A 27,555-nucleotide genomic window follows, 5' to 3' on the forward strand; every position below is an offset into this window, starting at 1 on the left:
GGTTATCTCTTACTTAGATGATCAAAATATCTTCCTACTCGCTCCCCCATTGGGTCTACCTCTATGGCGAAGCTAAAGCAAATTGTGAATCTGATTATTGAAAAAAGAAAATCCTGTTGGGGGGAGACTGAGGGCCTGGGTGAAAATGGTAAAGAGATTAAGAAGGAGAAAAAAGAAACTCACAGACACAGACAACAGTATGGTGATTACCGGATGGAAAGGGGGGTGGGAGGAGGTAGAAGATGATATAGGGGGATGGATGGTAATGGAAGGAGATTTGACTTGTGGTGGTGAACACACAATACAATGTACAGATGATGTATTATAGAATTGCACACCTGAAAGCTACATAATTATATTAACCAATTTTATGGCAATAAATTCAATATAAAAGCTAAAAAAAAGAAAGAAAATTGGCTCCCCACTGCTTGCACTGAGTTTCAACTAGGAGGAAACCATCCCTTAGAGTGAGTGTATGGAAAATGGGGGCACATCAGTACCACCTCAAGGATTTTTCAAAACCACACACACACACACACACACACACAACATGGAGGGAAGCTACAACGCTAAGAAAAATAATAGGAAAGTTATAATGCAACTTCAACTTCTACTCTTCACATTGTGATGACATCTTGGTTAGCAGTGTTCAAACCTGTCCATTAAATGACCCAAAATTAAATACTTAGGCCATGTAGTGAAATACATGCTTTCTCTGCCATTTTCTGAAAACTAGTCAGTATCTTGTGGAAGTTCTGTAGCATAAAGCAAATATCTAGCTGAAATGTGGCTGGTAAAGAGGCCATCTTTGCCAGTAAGCTAAATAAGCCGCAGAAACTGACCTCTTCTCAACATGAACTTAAAGAAGAGAGAGCCAAGTCAATGGTCTGTGCCCAGAAAAAGAACTAAGCACAGGGATAAACACAGGGCAGGGAAAGGGAGAGAGGTTAGCCCCTTGCTTGAGCCCAGCTTCTTCATGTGCAGGTTTTGGAGACTCAATCGGAGCACAAGTTCCTATTTTAGCACTAAACTTAAAGCTGGACCTTCACACACCTCCCTAGCCCCTTTTATTTCCTGAATTAACCTCTGACACAGATGATCATATACTCTAGTTTTCCTATGACTGTCTTAGTTTATATCTGTTGTTTGTTCTTCTTGTGTTATTAACTAGAGGCCCATTGCATGATACTTTGTGCAAGAATAAACCTTCCTTCCCCTGGGTTCACTCCTGGCCGCCCAGGAGACTGCAAGTCCTCACTCCTGGCCAGAGTACCACTCCTATAGCTCCCTCCACTGACCCTTCCCTCCCCCTCACAGCAGGTGCCCTCCCCTCCCTATGCAAATTAACCCAACATCTTTGTAGTGTTAATTTGCATACTCACTCCTGATTGGCTGTGGGCATAGCGGAGATATGGTCAATTTTACATGTTTGTCTATTATTATGTAAGATTAGCATATTATTACTATTACTAATCTGTTTTTACCCACTCCTGTATATTTCATAACTTGAATCCTCTTAAAAGTTTGGAGAAATTTAAGATTCCTTTGTGGGTGGCTTGTGAACTATGAAGAAATTTTTAAAAACAGTGATATGTAAACTCTTCTTTTTAAAACATATTATTCAGTGAGCATAATCTATTAAAACAATTTTCTAATAACCTTAGGACATTGGGTCCTTTTACTAAGTTAGGACAAATGTCATGAACTAATTCAATATTCTAGACAATACATTTTAATTATTAAAAAGTCACAGAATAAGGTTTTCCTTCTGACTTCATTGTCAATTAGGACAATGATCTTAAGAGAATGTTCTTTCAGCAGATAACAGATCTCATTGATCATCATGGCTGTTTATTACTTAATTAGTTACCAAAAGGGGAATATGTCCCTACCGCTGCACAGACAAGTTCTGTATGCTGAGGATTCCCAAATTTTCTCTAAGCCTGGGACCGAAAGTCCTGCCAATGCCCTGAACAACAGCTCACAGATTATCCCATGAACTTGAAACACTCCTTTCAGAGCGAGCAGCACAGAAACAGATTCCATAGTTGATCACGCAGTTACAAGGGGGATTTAACATTGCTGGGTTTTCTGGAAGATACAAAGAGCTCCTTAGTCTTCATCAACTATGCACAAGCCCTGATATAAAACATGCCCGTCTGAAGAGCAGTGATTAGTTTCAGCATGATTTTTCCCTCACCATGTAAGTCACTGCCTGTGGAAATTGCTTTTTAAGTGAAGTAGATATGAGGTCCACTAGAAGGGTAAAAAGCCCACTCATTGTTTTTAAAGATGCACGATGACCACATTCTAAAAAATTACTTTTAACTAATTTATCATCTGCCCTTAAACTAATGAAAACAGAAGGAAAGCTGGATTTGGCACTTGCTTACACTTTTCATCTCGATTAGAAAGGAGGCAGGAGTGTTCGGATCTCAGATCAGGTTTGCTTGGTAGCCTCCAAGGGCAATCCCCCCCCCCCCCCTCCTTTTTTTCTCTCCAAAATTTGCTTTTGATCATTTCAGACAATTCATGGTTTTGAATGAGAAAGAGTAGGAGAGAGGAATGTCGAACGGGGTTAAGTAAACGGAGAATCTGTCACATAAAGCAAGTCTAAATCCCAGTAACAGCATCCATGCAGGACGAACGGAAGCATTCTTCTTTTGAAAACATTATTCTTTTAAACAGTGTGTAATGACATCCTCCCTGGAGGCCTTTTCCATGAAAGAAAAAAAAATACTCCCCCATCAGTCATGTTCTAGATTCCAAGTATAATGAGTGAAGCACAGTTAAAAGCCAAACGTGGGTTTCATTTATGTAAGAAGGTTAAAAATTAGAACCGCAAAAAAGGTGCTCATAAGAATTTCTCTGTGTTCTCGTTTTCAATCAAAAAAGAGACGTGAAAGGAAAAGATCACCATTAATTAAGACTTTAGATATAGGAGTCAGTGAATATGACCTTAATGTAAAATGTGAGCCAAACACATTTTCAGGGAAGAAATGGACAAGAGTCAACTATGCTGAATGTAAGACAGTTAATTTACTCTTCAGTTCCTTTTAAGTATATAATTTTCTTATGCCAAAGTATGAACTGTGGAATATGTTTCCAGTACTGTACTCTGTGCTGTTGTTAACCTCCTGAGGACTTGACTGCAAATAAATAAGAAAACGTTATGCTTTTAAAACTTTATGCATTGCTCAAATATCAGAAGTTGGCTTTTGTTTGAAATGTTTAAACAACAGAAAGGCAAATAAGCAGAGAAATTTCTTCTTTCAATTCAAATACTACTTTATAAGTTTAATTAATGAATGCCCAAATAAACATTTCTCTTCAAAGTTTTCAAAACTGCTGCTCAATGGAATGGAACAAAGACAACGGATATTATTGAAAAATCACAATTATGATGTTTATTAAACAAAATAAATTTAAAGAAAAACTTCTTTTAAAAAACATAAGAATCATATCCAAATTTTAGCTTCCCCATCTTCTTTGGTATTAAAGTCAATGTTCAGGATATAAAACATTTTATTTTGAAGTTTAGCCACTAGGTCCACAGCAAGTTTCCATATAAAGAAAATAGGAAGTCAAGTTATCTGAAATTGTCTTATCTGAATAACCAGTGGATGCATAAACGCAATCAGTTACGTGTGTGCAGACATGGACATCATTAAGAAAACTGTCATTCATACATACATGTATTCTACTGGACATATAATCTTAACTTTTTAATGAATTTTCTGCCATCATTTTACCATGTTATCTGAATAATAATTCAATACAGAAGTGTTGTTATTCACTTCACTAAGGCACTACTCTCCCAGGAAGATGGCTCGGCCATACCAGGACTTAGCCACATTTTTTAGCATGGCTACACCATTTTTAAAAAGTCTGTATTTCTCAGAATTGTGTGCTTCAGTCTTTTCATAAAACAGTATCTGAAGATTGCTAATGGCATTAAGTTAATATTAATAAAATTTAATTATAAGTCTTCTTTGTTTCTTAAAAATTACTTAAAACCAGACTTTGTGTTTACGAGTAGTAGTATATGGACCATTAGTCAAGCCAAAGATTTCCAGAAACATCATGTGACATCCAAACTACTTTTATTCCTTTGACAAAGTCTTTACCTACTTCAATTTTGATTTCTCTGTGTCCTTGCTTTCTTGTGTAAAGACATCTTCCCCTTAATTTGTTAAAATGAATCTGAGGGGGGAAAAACCAATAGCTGGGGCGATTTTTTTTTTTATTTTTGGCATCGATTTGTGACCACAAATGACTGAGGGATTGACAGCTTCAATGCTAGCACTGTGACTGGGAACAAGACGAGTACAACCACAATAAAATACAACTGTCTATCAGGAGGACGGCATACAGACACCTTTGGCCGTGCAGGCTCTGGGCCCTCTGGAAATAAGTCAGCTGCATGGCCAACATGACAAAGAAGATGACGATGTTCAGGATCAGGAAGAGCCTGGTGTAGGAAGCGGACAGGGCCGGGGCTCTGCTGTGCGCAGCCGTCACCACCCGTGCCTGCCCGAGAGGGCCTCTCATCAGGCCGTCGTGTCTGTGCTTCTCGTACGTCACGTCTGCGAAATCCAACAGGTCTTTCATTTCCTCGTCTTCATCGATGGGCTGCTCTTTCTGCGCCAGGATCTGGGCTTTCTGCCGAACTTTTCTCTCGTTGACCTCGATCTGTGCAAAAATATCGGGGACGGCGTCCACAAACTTGTAGCGTTTGCCTCCCCTGCGGTTCTTCTTGGACCTGCGCTGCTGCTGCTGCTGCTGCTGCTGCCTCTGGGATATGGCAAAGATCCTGTCGATGGCCTCCTCCGTCTGCCTCTTGTCGGAAAACCTCAGCAGGCGCTCGGCCGTCTTCCTGAAGCCCGCCGTGTTGCGGACGCGGGACAGGATCTGCTTCTCCAGCAGCTGGAACACCGGCTTGAAACGCTGCAGGTTCCGCTCCACGAGGGCCGCGTAGTCCTTCACCTCGGGGACCGCGGCGCTCTGCACGGCCGCGCTCGGGCCAAACAGGATCTCCTGGCGATCGGCGGTGACCTGTGCAAAGGCGGCCTGGTCCGGGGCCTCGCCAGGCCAGAGGTACACGGCGTAGGCGTGCTCCCCGGTGGCCACGAACACGTCCAGCCGCCGGGGGTCGCCGTGGATGCTGAAGCTCTGCACGTCCACGGAGGGCCCGATGAAGAGGTAGGCCGCCCGGGTGACGGGGCTTCGCAGGTGCATGGTCACGTTCACGAAGTTGGTCCCGTTGTAGGGGTAGCCCCGGGGGTAGGTCACCGAAGCAAACGTGGCTTTCTCGCTGTAGCCGGTGTCGTCCATCCAGTACATCTTGTAGAGCCCGTCCCGCTGCCGGAGCAGCGCCCCGTGCACCCCGTCCACCACCGTCTCCTCGAAGGGGAGGTCCACATTGTGGAAGAAGCTGGTGGCCGTCTCCACCAGGCTCTCCTCCCCCAGGTGGACCTCATCCACGAGGAGCAGCAGCTGCGGGTGGAGGAGGATCAGGTTCCTCTGGATGTTCTTCAGGCTGAGCCGGGGGTTGTAGGCCCCCACGCCTTCTCCCCGGATGAAGACCACCCCGTCCTTCTCCTCGGCTGCCACCACCCGGCCTTGGCAGCCGGCCGCCAGGTCGTGCTTGTACTTAGACCATTTGGACGAGCAGTCCTCCGTGACCTGGCCCTCCCAGGGGGAGAAGCAGGTCTTGGCCGCGGCCGGGGAGAACATGAGGACGTTGTTGAAGAAGGTGTACTTGGGCCCGTAGAGCGCCTCGGTCACGAAGGGCACGCCGTTGGGAGCGAACGTGAACGAGTTCTGGTCGGGGTGCTCGTGCCCCGCGTTGAAGTTCCTCCAGCCTTTGACCCAGTCCTTGTACTTGTTCCGGTGGACGATGTCGTAGATGGCTCGCCCCCCGAGCTTCCCCGACTTGAAGGAAAGGAAAGACCGGTTGGGCTCCGCGGGCAGCGCGCTCCCGTAAGTCACGACGCCCCAGTCTTCAAAGTAATGCAGCGTGGGGGTGCCGAAGTCCGGAGGGGGGACGGACTTCAGGCTGGCATCGTACCTGAGAGGATTCATGAAAGAAAGTTAACTGGTTTTCTGGCGGGAGGGAGGATAACACAGCGGAACACACCCATGCGACGCGGAGCGCCGGCAGTGCTGACCGTAGTAGGGACGTTTCTGAGAACACCCGTGGGTGGTCACACTGAGCGGGGGGACTGACACCCTTGGTGGAAGGAGAGGAGAATGTCTTTACAACAGGCCACCCTTGGATTTGAGCCTGAAATGATGACTGCTGCTCATGACTATATGAACCTTGTTCACATAACCAAGTCAGAGCTGCCGTCCAAATGACTGGGGCTCATGGGTCATAAAATTAAGCCCTTCTCCAAACTTCTAGCTTGAGGGGCTCCTAGTCTAGGGAGTTTAATTTTTAGAATCTAGAACCTAACACACCTTGAAAACAGTAAGTAGCATTATTAAAGTTTGGCAGAGTATTTTTTACCCTCTAAAATTTCATGTAAATAGAGTTGAACTTCACATATGAGATACAATTTACTGTGAATACCACACCTAAGAATATAAATAGATGAAATTCAGGAAACTACAATATTAATACTGAGGATTTCTTTCTAATTGTGGCTACCACTGCTTAGCCAAGATCTGAAGGTTTTATTTCAATCTACAGATGATGTCATGCATTTTGGACAATAAATGACCTGTTATTTAGGATAAATGTTTATTATCAAGTAATAAAAAATTAACATTAAACTTCCAAGTGATTAAGAACACAGGTTTTTGAATCAGAAAGGCCACAAACACAGTAATAAACATGATTGTTTGCTTTTGAGGATTTGAAATAACAGCCTTGATAGGTTCATATAATTTCCTGCTCATGGGCAGAAAGGCAGGCCTGTGTTATTAGCTCGCAGAGACCGTTCTACAGTGAATCAATCACGTGTGGCAGAGTTCATCTTATTGGTGTGTGCGGCAGTTTCATCTGTTGTGCTAGTCTCTATTTCAGACGAGATCGGGCGCGTTCAGGGTGGTATGGCCGTAGACGCTAGTCTCTATTTCAGAACATTAGAAAATGTGTCTCTCCTCAGGCCTGGTATAATCAGTTTGGCTTCCTTTTGTGATTTACCAAATCTAGACACAAGCTGCATTTTCCATCCTTCTTTCTGTTTTTGGCCAGTTGGCATACTCCTATCAGGCAGGTTTTGAACCAGGTCAGACTGAGCACGAATCTGATTCCTACTGTCAGCGTCATAGCACTCTCTAGGTTGCTTATTTATGGGAAAGTGAAAACATAGTAAGCCCTAACCGGTTTGGCTCAGTGACTAGAGCATTGGCCTGGGGACTCAAAGGTCCCAGGTTCAATTCCAGTCAAGGGCATGTACCTTGGTTGCGGGCACACCCCCAGTAAGAGGCATGCTGGAGGCAGCTGATAGATGTTTCTCTCTCATCAATGTTTCTAACTCTCTCCCTTCCTCTCTGTAAAAAATCAATAAAATATATATATATATATTTTAGAGATAGAGAGTTAGAAACATCGATGAGAGAGAAACATCCATCAGCTGCCTCCAGCACGCCCCCTACTGGAGATGTGCCCGCAACCAAGGTACATGCCCTTGACCGGAATCGAACCTGGGACCTTTCAGTCCGCAGACCGACGCTCTACCATTGAGCCAAACCGGTTTCGGCAATAAAGTATTTTTTTAAAAAGAAAAGAAAACACAATAAATAACTACTTTATCCCCCTAAAAGGAGTCAAGAATGGTTGCATAGTAATATATTTAGTTCACCTGTTAATACAGTTTTTAAAAATGCTGGTTAAACTAGAGACAGTTACCTCTTTTATAGTGTTATTTTCCTCTTAACTGTTTAAAATTTTAAAAAAATAATGAAGGGAAGTAATCTCACCACAGAAGCTTAATTTGGAGTTGAATGCAAGTGTCAAAAGCTTGAAAAGACATAAGATATTAATTATCAACTAGTTCCCTGGAATTTTTATCTTCATTTATTGGATGCGGTAATATATTTGGCAGGACTTTAAAAAGGTTCTCTTCCTGGTTCTCTTTCTGGCTTAAAAGATTAAGGCAAAAAAATATATTACATGGTTCTTTGATTATCAAAGTGAAACTGTCAAACACTTTTAGTTTTGAAAATTTAGAAACAGCTTTGCTATTAGCAGATTATAATGCTTCATTTCCCCAAACAAAACATTTTACTTACCATTTTTGGGGTGTGATTATCAGATAACCCAGTCAAGTTTAGTTAATGGGTTTCTCTTTATACAATTTCAAAAATGATGTAAATCAAAACAGCCATAGCTGTAAAACAGTGAGCCTAAGACATCTCCAACATACGAAAATCAAGCTGCAAACAGTCATTAGATTTAAATGTCAGGAAATGTTTCTAGCAGAGTTTCAAACACTGATAGGAATTGAATTTGCAAGTCTGAGGTGGCATAAAGTGCTTTAGACTAGTTTTTGTGGTGTATTTTTAAAGGCAAAAAACGAGCACACCCGTACCCCTGGGTACAATCTCTCCCCAAAGCCCACGCACGTGTCCTACCAGAGAAATTCCGTGTGGAGCGTGCACCAGCGCTGCCCTTTGGAGGGGGTCCCCGGGCCTTCCACCACGCGGTTCTTCCTGATCTGGTCAGCCAGCCAGTTACCGCTGCCATTCCGCATGACAAACTTATCCAGGAACACTAACTGGCTCTCTGGGCCATAAAACCAGTTGTAATTGGAGTCTGCAATGGCCACCGTCCTCTGAAATCCTAAGGAGAGAAGTTTGACAGAACTAAGTTTAAAGCTGCACGTTCCCATAAAGGTCTACACGATGATTTTCAATCCTGCCTGCGAACTAGAATCAAGTGTGTATCTTGGATAAAAATGACAAATGAAGCCACAAGGCCCACACTCCACCCCAGACCAATTAAGGTCTTCCACAAATCTCGTGTGCAAGTGTGTATTTGTTATGTGGTAACCTGTCATTGGTGATGAGAATACCACACTAATGACATACACTGTCCACCTTCCTCAATTTCTAGGGTCCATACTATATGCAGCTATGTTTGCACAGATACATACACACTCCTCTTGTGCATGGTGAATTCCTGGACCTCAAATGAGCAACAGCTCTCCTACCAACTCATTCCACATCCTACACCAAAACAGTAACAAAAATGCCTCAATTTGCCCTCCAATCGAGAGAGAGTTATCAAGTGTAGGGGAGAACCTGAGTTTCCACAGGAAGAAAACTCAATTCCCACAGATATCCTGCTAGTCTGTATTGCTGGACATTAAAGGAAAGAGAGGAAAAGCAAAGATCATACTGAAATGGGTCAGAAAAATAAAAGCAGGCAAGACATGATATGTTCTAGATATTCTTAAAAAAAAAAGAAAGGGGAAAACTCTGGGTCAGACAGCACTAGTCACCAGAATAGCCGCTGGAGAGAAAAAAGAGAAAGGCTGAAGCAGATTGACTGAACACAGAATTTCTCCCAAATGTCACCACGACTGCATTTCCGTCATTTACAGCTAGTATTTTTGCTTCTAACAGTCTAGTAATTGCTTTTCTAAATAAGTCTTATTATAAAATGTGATTTTCTGAATCTTTTGAAAGCAGATGATATTGTTTTATTCCTCTTTGAATCTCCTACCCACCACATAGGTGTTCAAGAAAGGTCTGTTGCGTTAATGGACACAAGTATTTGAATCCTCTTCTTAGCTCATGCTGTCTTTTCCAGCTTAAGAAGCAGCTTCATACACAGCTCACAGCAGACCCCAGCCCTGCCACCGTTGGCTGTTAGATCTCAGCTCAAATTACAGAACACCGTGACCATTAAAGACCTTTGGTTATCAACATAAACTATAGAATTGGTCACTCTGGTATGTCTAAGAATAAGCAATAAGACAGAGTTTTGAATGTAAAGTCTAAACTAAATTTTAATATGGTTCTTTTGTTCTGTATTATTTTTAAAAAACTAACCCAATAATGGAGATTCTATCCAATCCATGTGTATACAACCATAGCAAAAAGAATTAAATACTGAATTTTTTTATTGTAATTCTAGAATCATCATCTGAAAACTTCATTTCACTGGAGGGAGGAGAGGAACCCATCTTGATGAAAAACTACCTCCTAAATTTTTTTAAAAATCCTGTTTCGAAATAAGAGTTACAAGGCTCTCTTAGAAATAAATCAGTTCTTAAATCATATAAATCATATATAATTTTTTTTTTGAGTCAGTTCTCCTAGAAGACTAAGCTACACAGCAACACAAGACTAGTTTTATACAAATTCACTTTTTGGCTATATCCCTATATTTTGTACTATTTATTTCAATAAAATACTTAAAGAAAATACTAAAGCCCCAACTTACATATTGTACATAGGTGTAATATTTCATTTTGAATCATGTCTATACAGTTTGGGAGAAAAAAATTAACTAAAAGCCAAAATAGGATTGATCAGGGGTCACATATAAAGGAAAATGAGCATGTAATCATAAATGCTTACTATATTCTGTTTTGTACATGTATGCATGGCTTACATGTACAAAAATAAAAGTTCTGTGGCGGGTGCACATTCCATTTGATCCATCATGCTCCAAGCTATACAAGATCACAAATCCTCCCGTTAACTCCCAAGATGTTCTGGCTGTCTAACTCTTACGTTGAATTCTATTTTGATTTTTTTTTTTAATCCCTCGAATTGCAATATGGCTCAAACCCCACATTTCTGTAGCCCATTTTCATAATCAGGAAAAATGACGATAGTTAACGTTGACCGACTTGCGATTCCTCACCACACCTGGCAGGATGGTTCTATACATAAAGGCAAAGTGCTGCTTAAGCCACGGGTGACCGAAGTGGTTGATGTCGAAGTGCCTCTGGACGAGGAACATGTACTGGAAGAGGGATCTGGTGGTGTAGCTGCCATAGGCGACCCCTTCATAGAGGGAGCCGTCCGTCACCTCTCGGAGCAGGACCAGAGACTTCTCCATAATGGTCAGAACCTGCTTGGTCCACAAGTAGGCTTCCTGAAGATACCCTGGAGGATGGAAACACGTGGAAACAATGACTCAAGTGGCAGCAAACATTAACAAAAATGCAGCCAAATAAAACCCTCTGGGTTATCTGACTCCTTTATATTACAAACTGCATTTTGTAAAATTCCCGCTTATCAATGTTATAAAGATCATCCTGCTAATCCGGGATTATGATGGGTTTAGGTTGTAAGTTAAGAAGTTCTTGAATTCAGGTCATTTATTAATTATACGAAGATAAACCTTTAAGTGAACATCAGTCATTTCCAGTCTTTAATAAATTGAAACCACATCACGTCCACGATCACAAATTGCACATCACTTTATGCTGGCAGGAAAATATCTGTATATTAAGACTTTTGATTCAATTTTACTAAAAACTACTACTTGAATATATTTTTTGAAATCTATCACTTTATAAAACTTTCACCATTATTTTATAGGATTTGTAATAACTACAAATACTACAAAAGCTAAACGGGCAGTCTTCAATTTGTTCTATCCGCAGACAACAATTTCTCACATTCTTTTGTGCTTTTAGGTTCCCTGGGATCTGAAAAGGCAGCCCAATGGGGTGAAGGAACCATTGAAGTGACAACTTAAGGACCAAAAACATCAGCCGGGAGTCCAGAATCTGCCAAAAATTAGCTATGTGGTTTTGTTCAAGCATCTCTTCAACCTGTCACATTCCTCAGTCTCCCCAAATGAAAATTAAAGGGCCAAACACTTTTTCAAAATCCTTACAACATAAATGCTAGCTTTCTGTAATTTTTGAAAGACTAGCATTTAAGTAACAATAACAACTCCTCACATTTTTATGACATTTGTAATTTACACAACTCTGAACATAATCCTACTTAATCCCTTTAATAGCTCAATGATGCATTATTACTCCCAAAGTTGCAGAAAGGTTGGCTTGTTCAAGACCTCAGACACATGACTGAAAAGGAAGAGAACTCTGGTCTGAGCCCTGGGCTTGGGCTTGAAGGTTTGTTTTCTTGTCTTTAAAACACACAACTCCTGAAGGTAAAATTAAGCTCACTGCCTCCCGATGTGGGTGGAGCCTTACTTCACTCCCACAGTCGTGTGTGTGACCATCAGTGCTGTGTACTCCGTCATGGCTACTAGTGTAGGGCTTGGGGGATTCCAGACCCAGGCTAAGTAAGTCCCGCCTCATGTGGAAACACTGTTTTCAGGCTTGCTGGTCAGAGATGACTGTTAATTGTACCCTGGACCAATCTTCCCACCCAGCTCCACACCTGGCATGCAACCTTCTGAATACTTTTCAATTTCCGTTCTCTGATCGTTAGAGTTTCAAATTCCAATCATCTTCATATTTTCCCTCTCTGTAGTCTCTATCTGCAACCAGACACCAAGGAGACTGATGCTCTCTGCTCCCAGGACATCACATAGTCTGATTTTCCTGTTTTTTTTTTTTTGTTTTTTTTCCTTATAAAAACCCTGTTCAGGAGATAAGGCAATGTCCCTCAACATATTTTGCAAACTTTAAATATGTCATATAATGTACCATTGTTGTTACTGATGGTGTGTTTCCACCATACACAAACCTTACCTAGAATGTTCTTCATTGTTTTCACTTATCAAATCCTATCCATCCTTCAAAGTTCCATGAACCTTCTCAAGCTCACTTAAAGAATATTGTTCTTTTGAATTCAAACGTAATATACTCGATGGATGTGTAACCATAACTTCGTGATACCTCTTATTTAATTCTCTGGTGCTCTAATAACTATTGGGTAATCATTTGAACATTTCATATCTCTCTTCTTTCCTCTTGATTTGTAAACTGCTTACATGTGGTCCTGTGGTTTCTCTGAACCAAGGCTTAGATAGGGTTAGCAGAACAGAAAAAAAAGTCTAATTCTCCCTCTTTGGAGATTTTATGTGAATCCAGTGTAACTACAGGTGTGCTCTACGCTACCCCTGTCAGTACCTGCAGGCTGGTCTGGAGAACATGGAATATTTGAACAACCTGACCCAAGTAGCACCTAACGTTGGAGAAAGTATGCCAAGAAAGTGAGGACTATCAGCATAACTGAGTTTATGCAAAACCAGAGATTTCACCCTTCTTCTACCCAGGCTCCTTATAAATAATGTTAATCAGGGAAAAAATACATATGAAAACTCCTACCAGGAAAGTCGTACAAATTTTGCTACAATCTGAACGAGCCACAGACGGTGGGATTAAATTTAGCTTTTGTGAGAGTAGGGGGCAAAGGAAGCTAGCATGAAAATTCACTCTCTTAATTAAGCTTTCCTTATTGTTAGAAATTAAATTTCTGTTCCCAGAGAGGCAACAAAATATAGTGCAAAGAGGTTGAACTTTGAGTTTGACCAGAAATGGGTTAAAAAATCCCAGCTACCTTGTATGGTTGATGTGAGAATTCATATTCTTATAGGGAATACAATAGTTAAATCCTTTTAGACTTGCCAGCTCCAAGTATATGTTTACTATCCTTCTAATTCACTGTGTTCTTAGAGCTCCGTTTCTTAAATATAATCTTATTTAGTCATTTACAGACTTCCACTGGAGTTGTAATTAAGACAGAATTATAAGAACCAAGAAAATCTAATACTAGCAATTATGTGATACATTAAGGCAAAATAGCTATACAATCCACAAAAGTTACTTCCAATTTTGACCTAAGTGATCCACATGGATAGTTTGAAGTCTTTAGAGAATAAGAGTACTGATGTAATGATACATATCTATGCAAGGAATATTCATTTCAAATAGTAAGCCACCTGTTTAGCTTTTAAAAACTCCATTTATCCAGGCTGGCTGTCTTCACTGTCAAAATTCTCTGGAAAACTCAGTATTTACCACTGGTCCTGTGCTGTAAGAATATGGCTTGGGCCTTAGCCAGTGTAGCTCAGGTGGTTGAGCGTAGTCCCATGCTCAAAAGGGTCGCTGGTTGGATTCCCAGTCAGGGCACATGCCAGGGTTGTGAACTCAATCCCCAGTAGGGGGCATGCAGGAGGCAACTGATAGATATTTCTCACATCAGTGTTTCTTTCTCTCCTTCTCCCTTCCTTTCTTTCTAAAATCAATAAAAACATATTTTAAAAGCATGGCTTGGGACAATCAAAAAGCCATAATTAAATAACCTTCATGCTAATATAACTAGCAGAAATGAAGGAAGATGTCTCTCAATTCTCAAAGAGATGCCCTAGCTATTACTTTACCTCCTAGACTTAGGATCAAGTATGAACATGTACGAAGACTAATTATAAAAAATGCTTTGCTCATGTCTGGCTGGTGTGGCTCAATGGTCGAGCACTGACACATGAACCAGGGAGCTCACGGTTCAATTCCCGGACAGGACACATGCCTGGGTTGTAGGCTCAATGCCCAGTAGGAGTCATGCAGGAGACAGCTGATCAATGATTCTCATCATTGATGTTTCTATCTCCCTTCTCCCTTCCTTTCTCTGAAATCAATTTTAAAAATATTTTTAAATGCTTTGCTCGCAACATGGCAACCACGACTCCTGGGAGCCCGGGCGCCCCTCAGCTGCGCCCGCACGCACCTTGGTTCATGAGAACGAGGCTTCCTGTGAGCAGAGCCATGCAGTTGGTGGGCTGATGGTTGTGCAGGTATTGAAAGCCCCATCCTCTCCTGTACGAGGTTTCATACATGTAGCCCGAGGCATTGGCAATCACTTCGAGAAACTTCTCCTGCTGCGTCTTGCTCAGGTAGTTGTACAGGAAGTCGTAGGCAGTGGCAAAACCCACCAGGGAGTGGGCGAGCGGGACTTCATCCCAGGGAGCATCCTTCACCAACCTGGAGAAGAAGAGAAGCCGGCAAGTGAGGGCCACGGGGCTCACGGCTGTCATCACACCTTCTGTGTGTCTGTCACTCAGAGCTAAAGGACACAACTGGAGACAGAACCCAGGAGGTTTAATGATACAGAATCAACTTCCCTCTACCTTAGACCAGCGTCAAGTGGAATGTGAAAATTGCAGAATTTCTCGTTTGACGTCCCCAGCAATATCAAGATGCTGGGAATTTTTGCATTTGATTTTTCCCTCTTGCTGAGAGGTAGACAAATAGATCCAGAGATCTGAAGCACAGAATTCTCTGGCATACCCATTTACCTAGGGCTCAGCCTCCCCTGTCCACCTGCATGAGGTCCTGTGCCTATGACTGCCTCACTAAAACCCTCAAACGTGTATGTCCCTTCCTATGTCCCACAGGCTGGGCAAGGCGAAGGTGGCATGGTCCATGGCTTAGGACCTCTCAATCAGGACAGACACTCCGGCTCAACACCGTGATGCAGACTCTGGCTAAAAAGATGATGAACATGAGTGAAATGAACCGATTCTATTTCTACACCTCCTTCTCATCAAATAAACGGCACTGCCTGGAAGGCCCTTTGGGTAACTTTAGGAGAAGCCTAAAAGCTGATCAGTGAAGTATTAAACTGCCATTTTTCCAAGAAGCCGAATTTCTGCTGGACTTGCTGCGTTGTTCGGCAAGTGTTTTCACAGTATGTGGCCTGCGTTACACAGGAAGTGAAGAAGGGTCTTTCACAGTCACAATGTGTGGAATTACCCAGAAAGCCCTCCCCGTCGGCTCAGGATGTATCTGAGTAATCTCCCAGAGAGGAGAACAAATGCAGAGTGTGCCGCCCCTGTGGGAGGTGGAGGAAAGCGCTCAGTCAGGGATTATACTGAAGCTTAACAGTTCTATGCCAGGAGCCTCCGTAGGCAATTCGGAGAAGTGCTAGCCTCTTTCTCAGGATGTCTGAAAATTCATGAGCTACAATACACAGAGATACAAGGAAATCTCTTACTTTGAAGTGTAATTATTAAAAACAGGTGTTTTTTTTAAATTGTGATATGTGCTTCTTTATTAAATTACAGTATTTAACAGCAAGACTGAACTATCATAATTTATAAGCAGGGATGAGCAAGTAATATTTTGAGATGTTTACAGTCACTGTGTGTGATATGAACCTATCTGTGATCGCTACCTGTGACAAAGTTACAGGCTCTCCCAAGAGTGCTATAATTGGTTATCTACATTCATGATTTGGAAGAAATAAATTTCGGTTAGTTAGTTAAAAATTAAGATGCACTATTTCCCTCATACAAACTCCATAGACCCCAAATTAAGAATACATAACCATGTCTGAGAGACTTCTTCTAGACCGTGTTCTTCCTTTAGGAGTTTATATCAAAGAACTGATCTTAGTCTGCCCACCCTGTCGGAGGTTCAACATCACTCCCCAACCCACAACCTCTCATTTCCCTTCCTTATGTTTTGGTGCTCTTACTATACATCTGTATATGTACACATATGTACATGTATATGTATGTTGTAGGTGCAAGTATCCCTTACTGGAACTTAAGTTCTGCAACAGCAGGGTTATTTTCCCTGCCCTGTTGCATTCACTATTGCATCTGCAATCCCGTCACAGTGCCTGGCACATAGTAGACTCACAATAAGTGTTCTTGTTAAAAGAAAAAATGAAAAAACAAGCTTATAAAACTAGGCCACCCTGTTGACAATGACTATGCAATTCTTATGAAATCAGAGATCTGAAGGAACCCCTTAGTATTTCAGAGTAATATCACTGTTGGGTTAGCTGTGCTGGTGATACAGACTGGTGCTAACGTGACCGAGGTTGATGAGTTTCTTAACCATTTGGTCACGGACAAAGCCACCTTGCTGGTCAACTTGCCAGTGTGTGTACTGGTTGTAAACAGACTGTGAAGAGTGTGAATGAATTCTCTACTCCCAGGAAAAAAACAATTCGTGCTGCAAGCTCACTGCTGGGGAGTTAGGAACACAGTCTCCACTGACTCATGGTGACTGGTGAGCCAGGCAGAGAATCCAAGTCATTCACTTCCCAGCACTGAGGCCTCTATAAATGACAGCATACACATCTGGCCGTGACAAAGCTGGTGTCAATGAACTGTGACCACCTACCAAACTCGGACACACTGATTAACCGATGAACTTACTTTTATAGATAAAAGGACATTTAATAGGATTCTCATTCTTTAGAAAATATTCTCATGCAATTTCTGTGAAAATTTATATCCTTCCACATATAGGTACTTATTCCAAGCAGTTTTCAAATTAATAAAATACTTGCATGCATATAAAAATAGCTCATTATGCCGAAACCAGTTTGGCTCAGTGGATAGAGCATTGGTCTGTGGACTAAAAGGTCCCATGTTCGATTCCAGTCAAGGGCATGTACCTTGGTTGTGGGCACATTCCCCATAGGGGGTGTGCAACAGGCAGCTGATTGATGTCTCTCTCACTCATCGATGTTTCTAACTCTCTATCTCTCTCTTCCTCTCTGTAAAAAAGTCAATAATATATATATTTTTTAAAAAGAACATTGTGAACTACCTTGTTTGCCCCTAACTATAAGTAAAGCATCAGGTAAAAAATAAAAATAAAAAAATAAAAAAATAGCTCATTATACCATTAGGTTCATCACTACTAAATCATTATGAAGTCTGGCTTATAAATAGCTATATTTCTGAAAGATTATCTAAGTCCTTTAACAATCAAGTGTAGTAATGTCAGGCTGGTACAATATTCACAAATCAATAAATGTGATACATCACATAAACTGGAAGATAAAAATCACACGATCATATCAATTGACACAGAAAAAACATTCAACAAAATCCAACACCCCTTTTTGATTAAAAAAAACACAACTCTCAGTAAAGTGGAAATAGAGGGTCATAATCAACATAATAAAGACCACATATGACAAACCTATAGCCAACATCATACTCAATGGGGAAAAATTAAAACTATTTCCCTTAAGAACAGGAACAAGACAGGGATGCCCGCTTTCACCACTCTTATTCAACAATAGTACTGGAAGTCCTAGCCACAGAGAAGGCAGAGTTTTCAAATTACAAATTATAAGCTATTAATAAGTTGTAGGATGAACATGGGTTATGACCAGCATGTTTTTATTGTCATTTAATGGAATGGAATAGAATAGGGAAAACTAGACTACAAAGCATGACTTAAATAAAGGGGTGATCTGTGCAACTTTTACTTACATGTCTACATATGTAGAGTTAAAGTTATGTGTACATTGTATTGTGATGTCCACTTTGATTCTTATTGTGAGTCACAGTGAAGAAAGGTTTGAAAACCACTGTCTTAGAGGGTAAAGATGACACCAAGCAAGCAGTTCTCAGATGCACCCTGAAAGGCAGAGAGGACCCGGGCCCAGGTTCAGTGGATGGAGCTGGGTGGAGACCCAGGCTTCCCAGGGCACTTCCCAGCAGAGGGTCTGGAGCCAGCACTGAGGACAGTCCCATGTGAGATCACTAGGAAGGAACCCAGACACAGAGAAGTTCAGCATGTTCACAGTAGAGGGCAGAGGTGCTGTAGGAGAGAGGCAGATGATAGACACCGAACAGGCTCAGGCAATCAATGCAGGACCAAAGTAACTGGTCACCGTGTGGAAAACAACAGTATTCATCTCCCATCCCCAAAACAATTCTGTCCAACTCTGAAGCCATTTCCATTCCAGAGGGATAATGAGATAATGCCTTTCAACAGCACCCTACACCAACAATGTCTATTTTCTTTCATGTGCTGGGGACACAGTTTCAAGGAGCACTTCTTAAAATGTAATCTGGCAATAACATGGAAGAAAAGTCAGGTTAAGGTTTTTCTTTGGGATTCATGAGAAATTTGGAGATGTGCTATCTCCTATGTTGCCACAAAAGGGAATTAATGAATAAATTAAATTATGACCAAACTTGTGGGCTATGGTCAACATAGCCATGGACATTGAACAGTTTCCCAAATTTTAGACCTCCAGTTGGTCATCCTGAAAATAAAAGCTGACCCTCCCTTCCCTAAAGGCTTAATGTAATCACACCCTCTCCCTCTTCTCTGCCCAAGTGACAAGCCATGGGAGGAAAGCAAAGAGCAAAAGACTCAAACTGGCTTCGGTAATACTTTGAAATCTTTCCCTAGTCAGCAAGCTCTCCAAAGAAAGGGGAACAGTAAATTCCATGGGGAGTTTTTCAAAATTATAGCTAAAAGTTTAGGGTGAGAAGATAGTAAAGCTTTGGTAACATGTGTGAATTTATTCTTCTCTCTCCCTTCTCCACATTGTTTCTTGTCATACTGAATTCACTGCCAAGGAATCACAGGAATGAACTGCAATGTGCTCCCTACATTGAGACAAGCCCAAACCACTATCTGCACTTCATCAAGAGTCTTTTTCCTTTTTCTAACTTCAGAAGGAACAGCGCAATTGGATCTCAAGTTGATGCTTCTCTCTGGGAGCACTGCCTGGCCAATGTTTCCTTCTGGTTCCAGCTCCAGGAGTGATCTGAGGACACCCACGTGGCTGGAATGCTATTAGCATCTCACTTTTTCTTTTCATTCTTCTGGCTGTTGCTCATTTATTTACTTACAATTAAAGCTGACCTTCTTTGAATTTTTCTTCTACATTTTTTAAGTCATTGACAGAAACTATGTATGTTGTTCTTGAAAGCACATTTTATATTGAATAGAACCTTTCTTTTCTAACGACCACCTTTTTTTTAAGTCACAACACACTATGGGCAAACAGGAAGTTGCTAAAAATAATGCTTGAAATATGAACTTGACATATCCTCTTTGGTCCACAGGCACTTCAAACTCAATATATCCTAACCGAACGCTTCATGTGCCTTTCCCAGCAGGTCCAGGTTTTACAATGTCACTGAGAGGTCCTGCCATCCTCTTGCATCCCACAAAGATAGTTCTTTGTCCTCGCTGTCCTCAAATATAACTGTCAACTCTTACACATGTTAATAAATCTTCAACTTTTCTTTCCATCCTCAGAGTCCCTATTCCAGGCTCTCATCTGGATAAACACACACACAAAAAAAATGAACTGATCTTCCTGGTGTGACCTCTGCCATCTACTCTCCACATGTGGTCAGAGACGGGTCCTTCCTAAAACACAGATCTGCCCCATGGAGAAAAAGCAGCAGCCATGTCACGTTCACCCACGCTCGTGTCAAAGTGATCAAACCTGAGGCGGGTCAAGCCTCAGCCTCCGCTGGTCGGTCTGCAGGAAACACCAAGGCTGGGGGAACCCACCGAATTGCACCCTGACCGCACAGTCAGCAGCATCCAGACTGTGGGAGCTGTGCAGGCCGAAGGGCCCAGGTCCTTCTACAGATAATTGTAAATAAATTAAGGGGTGGAGGCAAAACTGCTGATAAAAATGACTTTTCAAAGACATTTTAAAAAATGAGCAAGACTAAACACGTGCCTAGGGTTGCACACTTGAATGAACATAAACTCTTTTCTACTCATGATGAGTGTAGAAATCAGGGTAGTGTTTGTGGGGACAGAGGGGCTGTGATTGGGATGAGGCCCTATGAAGGGGTTTTGCTAGAGGTTGGCAAGTTCTATTTTTTATCTTTGCTGTGGTTACCAGGGCAAACATGTATAGACAAGTCTGTATGGTGTTGTGTTTTATTTTGCGAAGGAAAGGTTAAAAAACAAACAAAAAAAAACCTCCCACACACGAATCTGATCATGTCCCTGCCCTGTGAAAACTCCTCAGTGGCCTCACGGTGCTTGTAAAGAAAAGTTCAAGTTCCTTCACAGGGCGGGCAAGGCCTTGTAGCACCTGGCTGTCTACTCAGAGCTTGCCAGTCTCCACCCTACATTAAATTTCAGTTCCTCAAAGCACTCTGCTTTCTATGTCACAGTCTCTGGACATCAGTCACTCCTGCTTGGAACATTCTCTTCCCCCTTCACTTGGCGGATTCCTACTTGTTCTTCAGGCCCCAGAGGAAAGCCTGCCCAATGCTCCACTTTGGATGAAGTCTTCTCATTACTGTTACCTTCCCCTGTCATAACATGTATCGTATGCATTCATGTTGCCTATTCGTTTATTTCTTCCAACAGTAAACAACCGAAGGCAAGATGTATAACTGGTCCTCAACATGTTGTATCCCCAATACCTAGCACAGTGCCTAGAATAGAGTAAGTACACAATAAACTCACATAAAATGAATATAAATGCACACACTTATTATAAATTAAAATTGCCTTTGTTGGCATCAATTTATAAGAACACAAAATATAAACAAAGTAAAGCAGACACATTATGCCAGGTACTCCTTTCATTAGTTCATTCAGTCCTCTGAACAGCACTATGAGGTATTACATTTATCACCAATTTACAGGTGGGGAAAGTGACCCATGGAGAAGCCACATAACACACACCAAGTCACACAGCTCACCGATGGGAGCAGAAGTCAGGCCGTGTGGCTCCGCAGTCCTCGCCCTGAATTCCAATAAAGCATCTCTCCCACCATCTGATGTTACTACTAGTCATTTCAAAGACTAAGGAGTTGGCTTTAAAGTTAAAAAACAAATTACTGAGGTCACCTGATAGAGAACCTTCATGAATATGACATCCATGTTTAGATGCTGGATGCCAAAAGCAAAGGACTGGAAGGAGAAATGCCAAGTGCAGGAGGAGCACCTCAAAGAGCGAGTGACACAAGACCCCCTGGTAAACTAGGTACCAAGACCGGCCTCCAACTTACAGGCTGGCAACAGGCAGGCCTTTGGAGTGAAAGGAGGGCTAGACAGACAGGAGCATCCTCTGTGTGCGAGGTACCAGATCAGATTCAAAGTGTGTACAGATTCAGGACTTCTGCTCTGGGTAAGTTTATACTCAATTAAAATAAGATCATTTACTCACTCATTTACTGTACCTTTTTTGTGCCCTATTTGGCTCTCAGAACTCGATGGCAAAATGTGAGGGTGGTGTACCCTCAATAAGCTTCTGTGTTAGTGCAGGAGGCAAACAAACAAACCAACCAAGAATTCTAGTACAGGCGAAGCATCCTGTAAGAGTTTGCCTGGATTCCTTGGCATCTCTGGACCACACTGGCCAAGGTATGCGGAGAAGATGGACTTCAGGAAGTCCCTAGAAAGAAGTTTCTTTGGGGCTACACCTTGAAGACATATACTCTTCATGAGAGAACATGGTCACGTGGAAAATAATGTTGGGAATGGAGAAGAGCAGAGGCTGGAGGAAATGTTACGGAGGAGGGAGAAGTTAGCTGAAGTCTGGGCAGCATTGGAGGGAAAGAAGGAAGAGAGAGAATGGGTAAGTCTGGATCCTTGCAGGCAGAAAGGCCAGCTCAGTACATCAATGCCTGTTAGTGAAAAGACTAAAACACTAAAATCACAAAATTCTAGAAAGAACAGCTCTAAAACCCTGTAAGCTCTGGGTGGAGGCATGTTTTACAGTGATGGTGACACGTTAACCTTTTTTTTTTTCTTTTTCATCACCTAAACATACTTTTTCTTGAAGAGCTCACCCACATTCAGTAAGAACAGAAACAACAATAACAAAATGCATTAGCAGAGTAGCAAGAATGAAGGACAGAATAAAGGAGGAGGAGAAAAGGGGGAGAATAGAGGGAAGGGGGGGGGGGTGACTCAAAAAGGTGTGTAAAGAAGTGAATTAACCTTTTCTTTCACAAACCCCTTGCTCTCCTACCTCGTCTGGGGCATGACTGTGAGGTCATTCACCCAATACTAAACCCAAGTACTGTACATTCTTTACACTCTCCTCTCCTTCCCCATTTAAATCTGGGTGTGCCTCAGAACCACACAGGGAACTTGTTAAAAGAGCAGGCCTACTCCAAGAAATCATTCATTGGGTCTGGGTAGGGCCCAGGTTATCTGTCTATATATATTATTGATTTCAGAAAGGAAGGGAGAGGGAGAGAGAGATAGAAACATCAATGATGAAAGAGAATCATTGATGGGCTGCCTCCTGCACGCCCCCTACTGGGCATTAAGCCCCGCAAGTCAGGCATGTGCGCTTGACCGGAATCGAACCTGGGACCCTGCAGGCTGATGCTCTATCCACTGAGCCAAACCAGTTAGTGCAGGAATCTGTCTTTTTAAGGCTGCCTCTATGATTCTGATAAAAGAACCATACTTTGAAAAAAAACTGTGCCATATCTAATCAGTTTCTGTGTAGATTCTCTGTTCTAAATGTTTCTTAAATTCATCCTATGTTCTCACCACTCTACTGTTTTAATTGTGGTTTTCATCTCCTTCCTGGACTAATATAAGCTTCTTCCACGTTCCTTTCTTCCTGATCCCTCACCTCCAAGCCATTCCACACACAAAGCTTCTAAACCACAGGCTTATGTGGGATAAGCAGTGATTGGGCCCCTCCCTGACTGTGTGTCAGCCTGCTGTCCTATGTCAGCACGTGAATACTGGAAAGGAAAAAGAAAGATGGGTGAACAGCTGTGTTAAGCATGGCTAACCCACGTTCCTGTGACGTATATGGCAGAAGAAAAGGAAGAAGTAAAAGCCATTCTGAGGATAACTAAGGTACAATGAACTCAACTTCACGAGACTCCATGGGCATACTCCTGTCATTATCATTCTCCAGTAGTTCTAGATATCTATACAGCCTTAGTAAGAACTTTAAAAAAAAATAATTTTATTGATATTTTACAGAGAGGAAGAGAGAGGGATATAGAGCTAGAAACATCGATGAGAGAGAATCATCGATCAGCTGCCTCTTGCACACCCCCCACTGGGGATGTCCAGCAACCAAGGCACATGCCCTTGACCGGAATCGAACCTGGGACCCTTCAGTCCGAAGACTGACGCTCTATCCACTGAGCCAAACCGGTTTCGGCAGCATTAGTAAGAACTTAATGTCAACAAGACCCTATTCTTTTTTTTAACTCCTGCCGAGAATATGTCTTTATTGATTTTAGAAAGATGAAAGGAGAAACATCGATGTGAAAAAGAAATCTATCAGTTGCCTTCCAATCAGGGATCAAACCCAAAACCTAGGTATGTGCCCTGACTGGGAATTAAACCTACAATCTCTGGTACAGGATGACTCTTCAATAAACTAAGTAAGCCACCCTGCCAGGGCCCTATTCTTTTTTTTATTTTATTTTAAATTACATTTACATTCAGTATTATTTTGTATTAGTTTCAGGTGTACACCATAGTGGTTAGACAATCATATCCTTTGCAAAGTGATCCCCTCATATTTCAAGTACCCACCTGGCACCATACGTAGTTATTATAATATTATTGATTATATTCCCTATGTTGTACTTTACATTTCTATGACTATTTTGTAACTACAAATCGATACTTCTTCATCCCTTCACCTTTTTCACCCAGCCTCCCAACCCCCACTCTTCTGGCAACCATCAGTCTATTCTCTATCTATGAGTTTATTTCTATTTTGTTTGCTTTTTTATTTTGTTCTTTATATCCCACATATAAGTGAAATCATATGGTATTTGTCTTTCTCCGAGTAAGACCTTACACTTTTATTTTTTAGTAAGACTCTATTCTTAAGTGATGTTAAACTGAATAGTTATTTTACTTCATAGATAAAGCTAACTTTTAAAAAATGATTACAAAAGCATTACTGAAACAGAACACAGATATATATGTAGTTCTTGCCAACTAGCATTTTCCCCTCAAGCTATTGGGCAAGGAAGGAACAAAATCTAAATAAACACCAAGATTGGCAAATTTTTCATAAGAAAATGATGAGACTCTAATTGTAAAGACTATGTTGATACATTCATGTCTCTGTACATATGGGGTGAGGGGCACTGACTTAGAATCCAAGCAAAAGAAGGAGGAGGATTCCTCTGGCCTTAAGCATAGCTCCTTCAGGCAACTCTGAAAGCCTGCTGTATTTTAAAAGGCAACAAGTGCCCAGGCGGTGTGGCTCAGTGGTTGAGCATCGACCTATGAACCAGGATGTCATGGTTTGACTCCCAGTCAGGCACACATGTCCAGTTCAGGGATTGATCCCCAGTAAGGAGTGTATAGGAGACAGCCGCTCAATGATTTTTCTTTGATCATTGATGTTTCTCTCTCTCTCTCCTTTTCCCTTTCTCTCTGAAATCAATATATATTTTTTATTTATTTATTTATTTACTTACTTACTTATTAAAAGGCAAGAAGTGACATTAAAAGGGCAGGAGGTAGGAGAGAGCGAGCCACTCATCATTGAGATGCGTTGAAGGTCAGACCAATAATGCATCTTGGGAGTCAAACAGCAAACAGATGCCATAAGGAAAATTAACTTTGGATTTCTCTTCAATTGTGCATTATCGCTCCTGTACAGTACCTTCAATTATTTGTTAGGCAGAAGCATTTTTAAAACTGCTTTACTGTCACTTGATCTGAAAGAGATGAAGCACAATTTGCCTGCTGGGTGCTAAACAATCACCCTAAGATGCTCAGCTCACCGGCCACTCCCTTAGCCACTGTCACAGGCTTCCCCCTGCCACAGGTCACCTGCCCTCCATCCTTGCTCTGTGTCTGCCCTTCGAATGATGCTGGCCACAACCTGCTCATGAAATGGCATTCAGGAAGGGAATTCCCAATGGCCAGGTTCCTATAACACGCGTTTCTATCCATGTTAAAGAATCTGGCCATCACTCAAAGCCTTGCCGTCACCAGTTTTTAGCCTTTTGCTTCCAAGGTTCTGAAGCAAAGTAAAAGGAGATAGCTTCCTTTAGATCACAGAATGAAAGGAACAGGGGGAAAGAGAGGAAGGAAGGAAGGGAGGGAAAGAGGAAGGGAGGGAGGGAGGGAGGGAGGGAGGGAGGGAGGGAGGGAGGGAGGGAGGGAGGAAGGGAGGAAAAGGAAGGAAAAACATGAATGAGTGGGGGGCTGTGTTTCCCGAGAGCCCAGCAATTGTTTCCAGGGGTCCGTCCCCTGGACCTGTTTCTGTGAATGCAATGGAGTCCAGGTGCATTCTGGGAGAATCCTCCCAGTCCTCCCCACTGTAAAGTCGGAGAGGAAACCCTGATCTTTCACCCGCGGTGCTGTAGCTCCACATGTCGGGGCCCAGCCACATCCTCTCCCGGGCTTCCATCCCCAGCCTTAACGTGCACATCAGAAAAGTAAAAAGCCTGCAGAAGAGTCGCAGAGAAACTGCACGTGGAGCCGAGCAGGCCATGTGGAGGGAGAGGCACAATCTTCACTCTGGAATGTGCAGGAGTAAACCGGATGGGCTCCTCTCCCTATGCCAGAGGCTTTTCTTCCTTCCTTCTCTCTCTCTCTCTCTTCCCTTTATTATTTTGCTTTATTTTGCAAATACATCCTCAGAGATCACTCTCCAGAAACTTGCAAGCCACAGGTAAAGATATAATACGCAGTCTGTTGTGAATAAAAATAGAATTACTTCTCTGTCCAAAAGTTCCACTTTCTTTGTTCCCCTCCCCAGTTCTGATTTCCTGCCGCTGACTGGCTCCAAGGCAAGGGTGAAGTAATTTCTTTCCTCTGTGATTTATTGCCTGACGATAAGTAAGCAAAAATGCCATAGAGAAAGCGGGAAAGAATGATTCACAACAAATACTTCTCGAAAGACCCGGAAGGTAAAATGGAGTACTTACTGTGTAGCAAGAACTTAACAGGAATAAAGCTACATGTACGTATGTATTTCTGTGTAATGATAGCAAACTTTATAAAACTGTGTTCCAGGCACATAACGCCCAGAGCTTTACACGCATTACTTTATTTAATCCTTGTAGGGAGCGGTTATAGGGTGAAGCTTCGGACTGACCTGCTGGCAAAGTCGCAAACAAGTCCCAGCTTGGAGGGCACAGCCCGCTAAGCATAATTAAGCTTGATCTTGTGACTGCTCCCTAGATCTTTCCTGGGGAGCTAATGGGCTGTGGGAGGGGCAGCAAGTGCTGCCAAAACAAGTAAAACTTACAAGAACATTATAAATTATCTTGTTTACCCCTGACTATAAATAAAGCCTCAGCTTTGCAGTCTGGATCTGTTCTATGGCCTCAGCCAGGCACAGAAGATCCACCTAGACCAGGGGTCTTCAAACTTTTTAAAGTGGGGGCCAGATCACGGTCCCTCAGAGAGCTGGAGGGCTGGACTATATGAACTACTAATTCCTACTGTAACACCTCGGCTGTGCTCACTGCCCAAAAAACCTGGCGGGCAGGATCAGACTCCTCTGCGGGCTGCATGTGGCCCGAGGGCCATAGTTTGAAGACCCCTGACCTAGACCCTGCTTATTCAGACCCCGCTTATTCTCTGTCTGTCTTTTCTTCATCCTTCACCGGCCCTCCCTCGGGCTCGCCGAACCCTTGGCTGTGCTGGCACGGCTCAAATCCTTGGGACAATCTTACGTGGGAAGAATCATCCACATTTTATAGATGAAGAAACTGAGGTTTGCAGAAGTTATGGAACCTGCCAAAGGACACCTGGCCTATACAATCATAGAGTCAAGATTCAAGTGCACCTCCGCCCCCACAGACCACGGCTTGGCTATTCCCACAGCTTACAATGCTCACAGCAAAGCCCCCAAAGCTTGGAAGTACACACAAGGTAACTGTACACCATCAACCAGAACAGCAATCCTCTCTGCTACAGTCCCCGCTTAAATCTCTTTGAAATGCATTCATCTCTTCATATT

The 27,555-nt window shown here is 42.3% G+C and overlaps 1 protein-coding gene across 7 annotated transcripts in view; it reads right to left on the reverse strand.

Moving 5' to 3' along the window:
- The window catches only part of DSE (dermatan sulfate epimerase), a 64,897-nt gene that overhangs the window by 6,299 nt on the left and 31,043 nt on the right, over window positions 1-27,555 (reverse strand). For 5 of the 7 annotated variants that reach the window (XM_084890132.1, XM_084890129.1, XM_084890131.1 and 2 more), the window contains 4 exons: window positions 14,617-14,870; window positions 10,831-11,070; window positions 8,584-8,791; window positions 3,382-6,070 (listed from right to left, as the gene is read on the reverse strand). In XM_084890132.1, the coding sequence (XP_084746258.1) occupies window positions 4,300-6,070; window positions 8,584-8,791; window positions 10,831-11,070; window positions 14,617-14,870 (2,473 nt within the window). In that variant the 3' untranslated portion in view covers window positions 3,382-4,299. Of the gene's footprint in view, window positions 1-3,381; window positions 6,071-8,583; window positions 8,792-10,830; window positions 11,071-14,616; window positions 14,871-27,555 lie in introns of those variants that run through there. The other 2 variants (XM_084890134.1, XM_084890135.1) reach the window with 2 other exon arrangements.

This window comes from Pipistrellus hanaki, assembly GCF_964339955.1.
Source record: "Pipistrellus hanaki genome assembly, chromosome: 7".
NCBI lineage: Eukaryota > Metazoa > Chordata > Mammalia > Chiroptera > Vespertilionidae > Pipistrellus > Pipistrellus hanaki.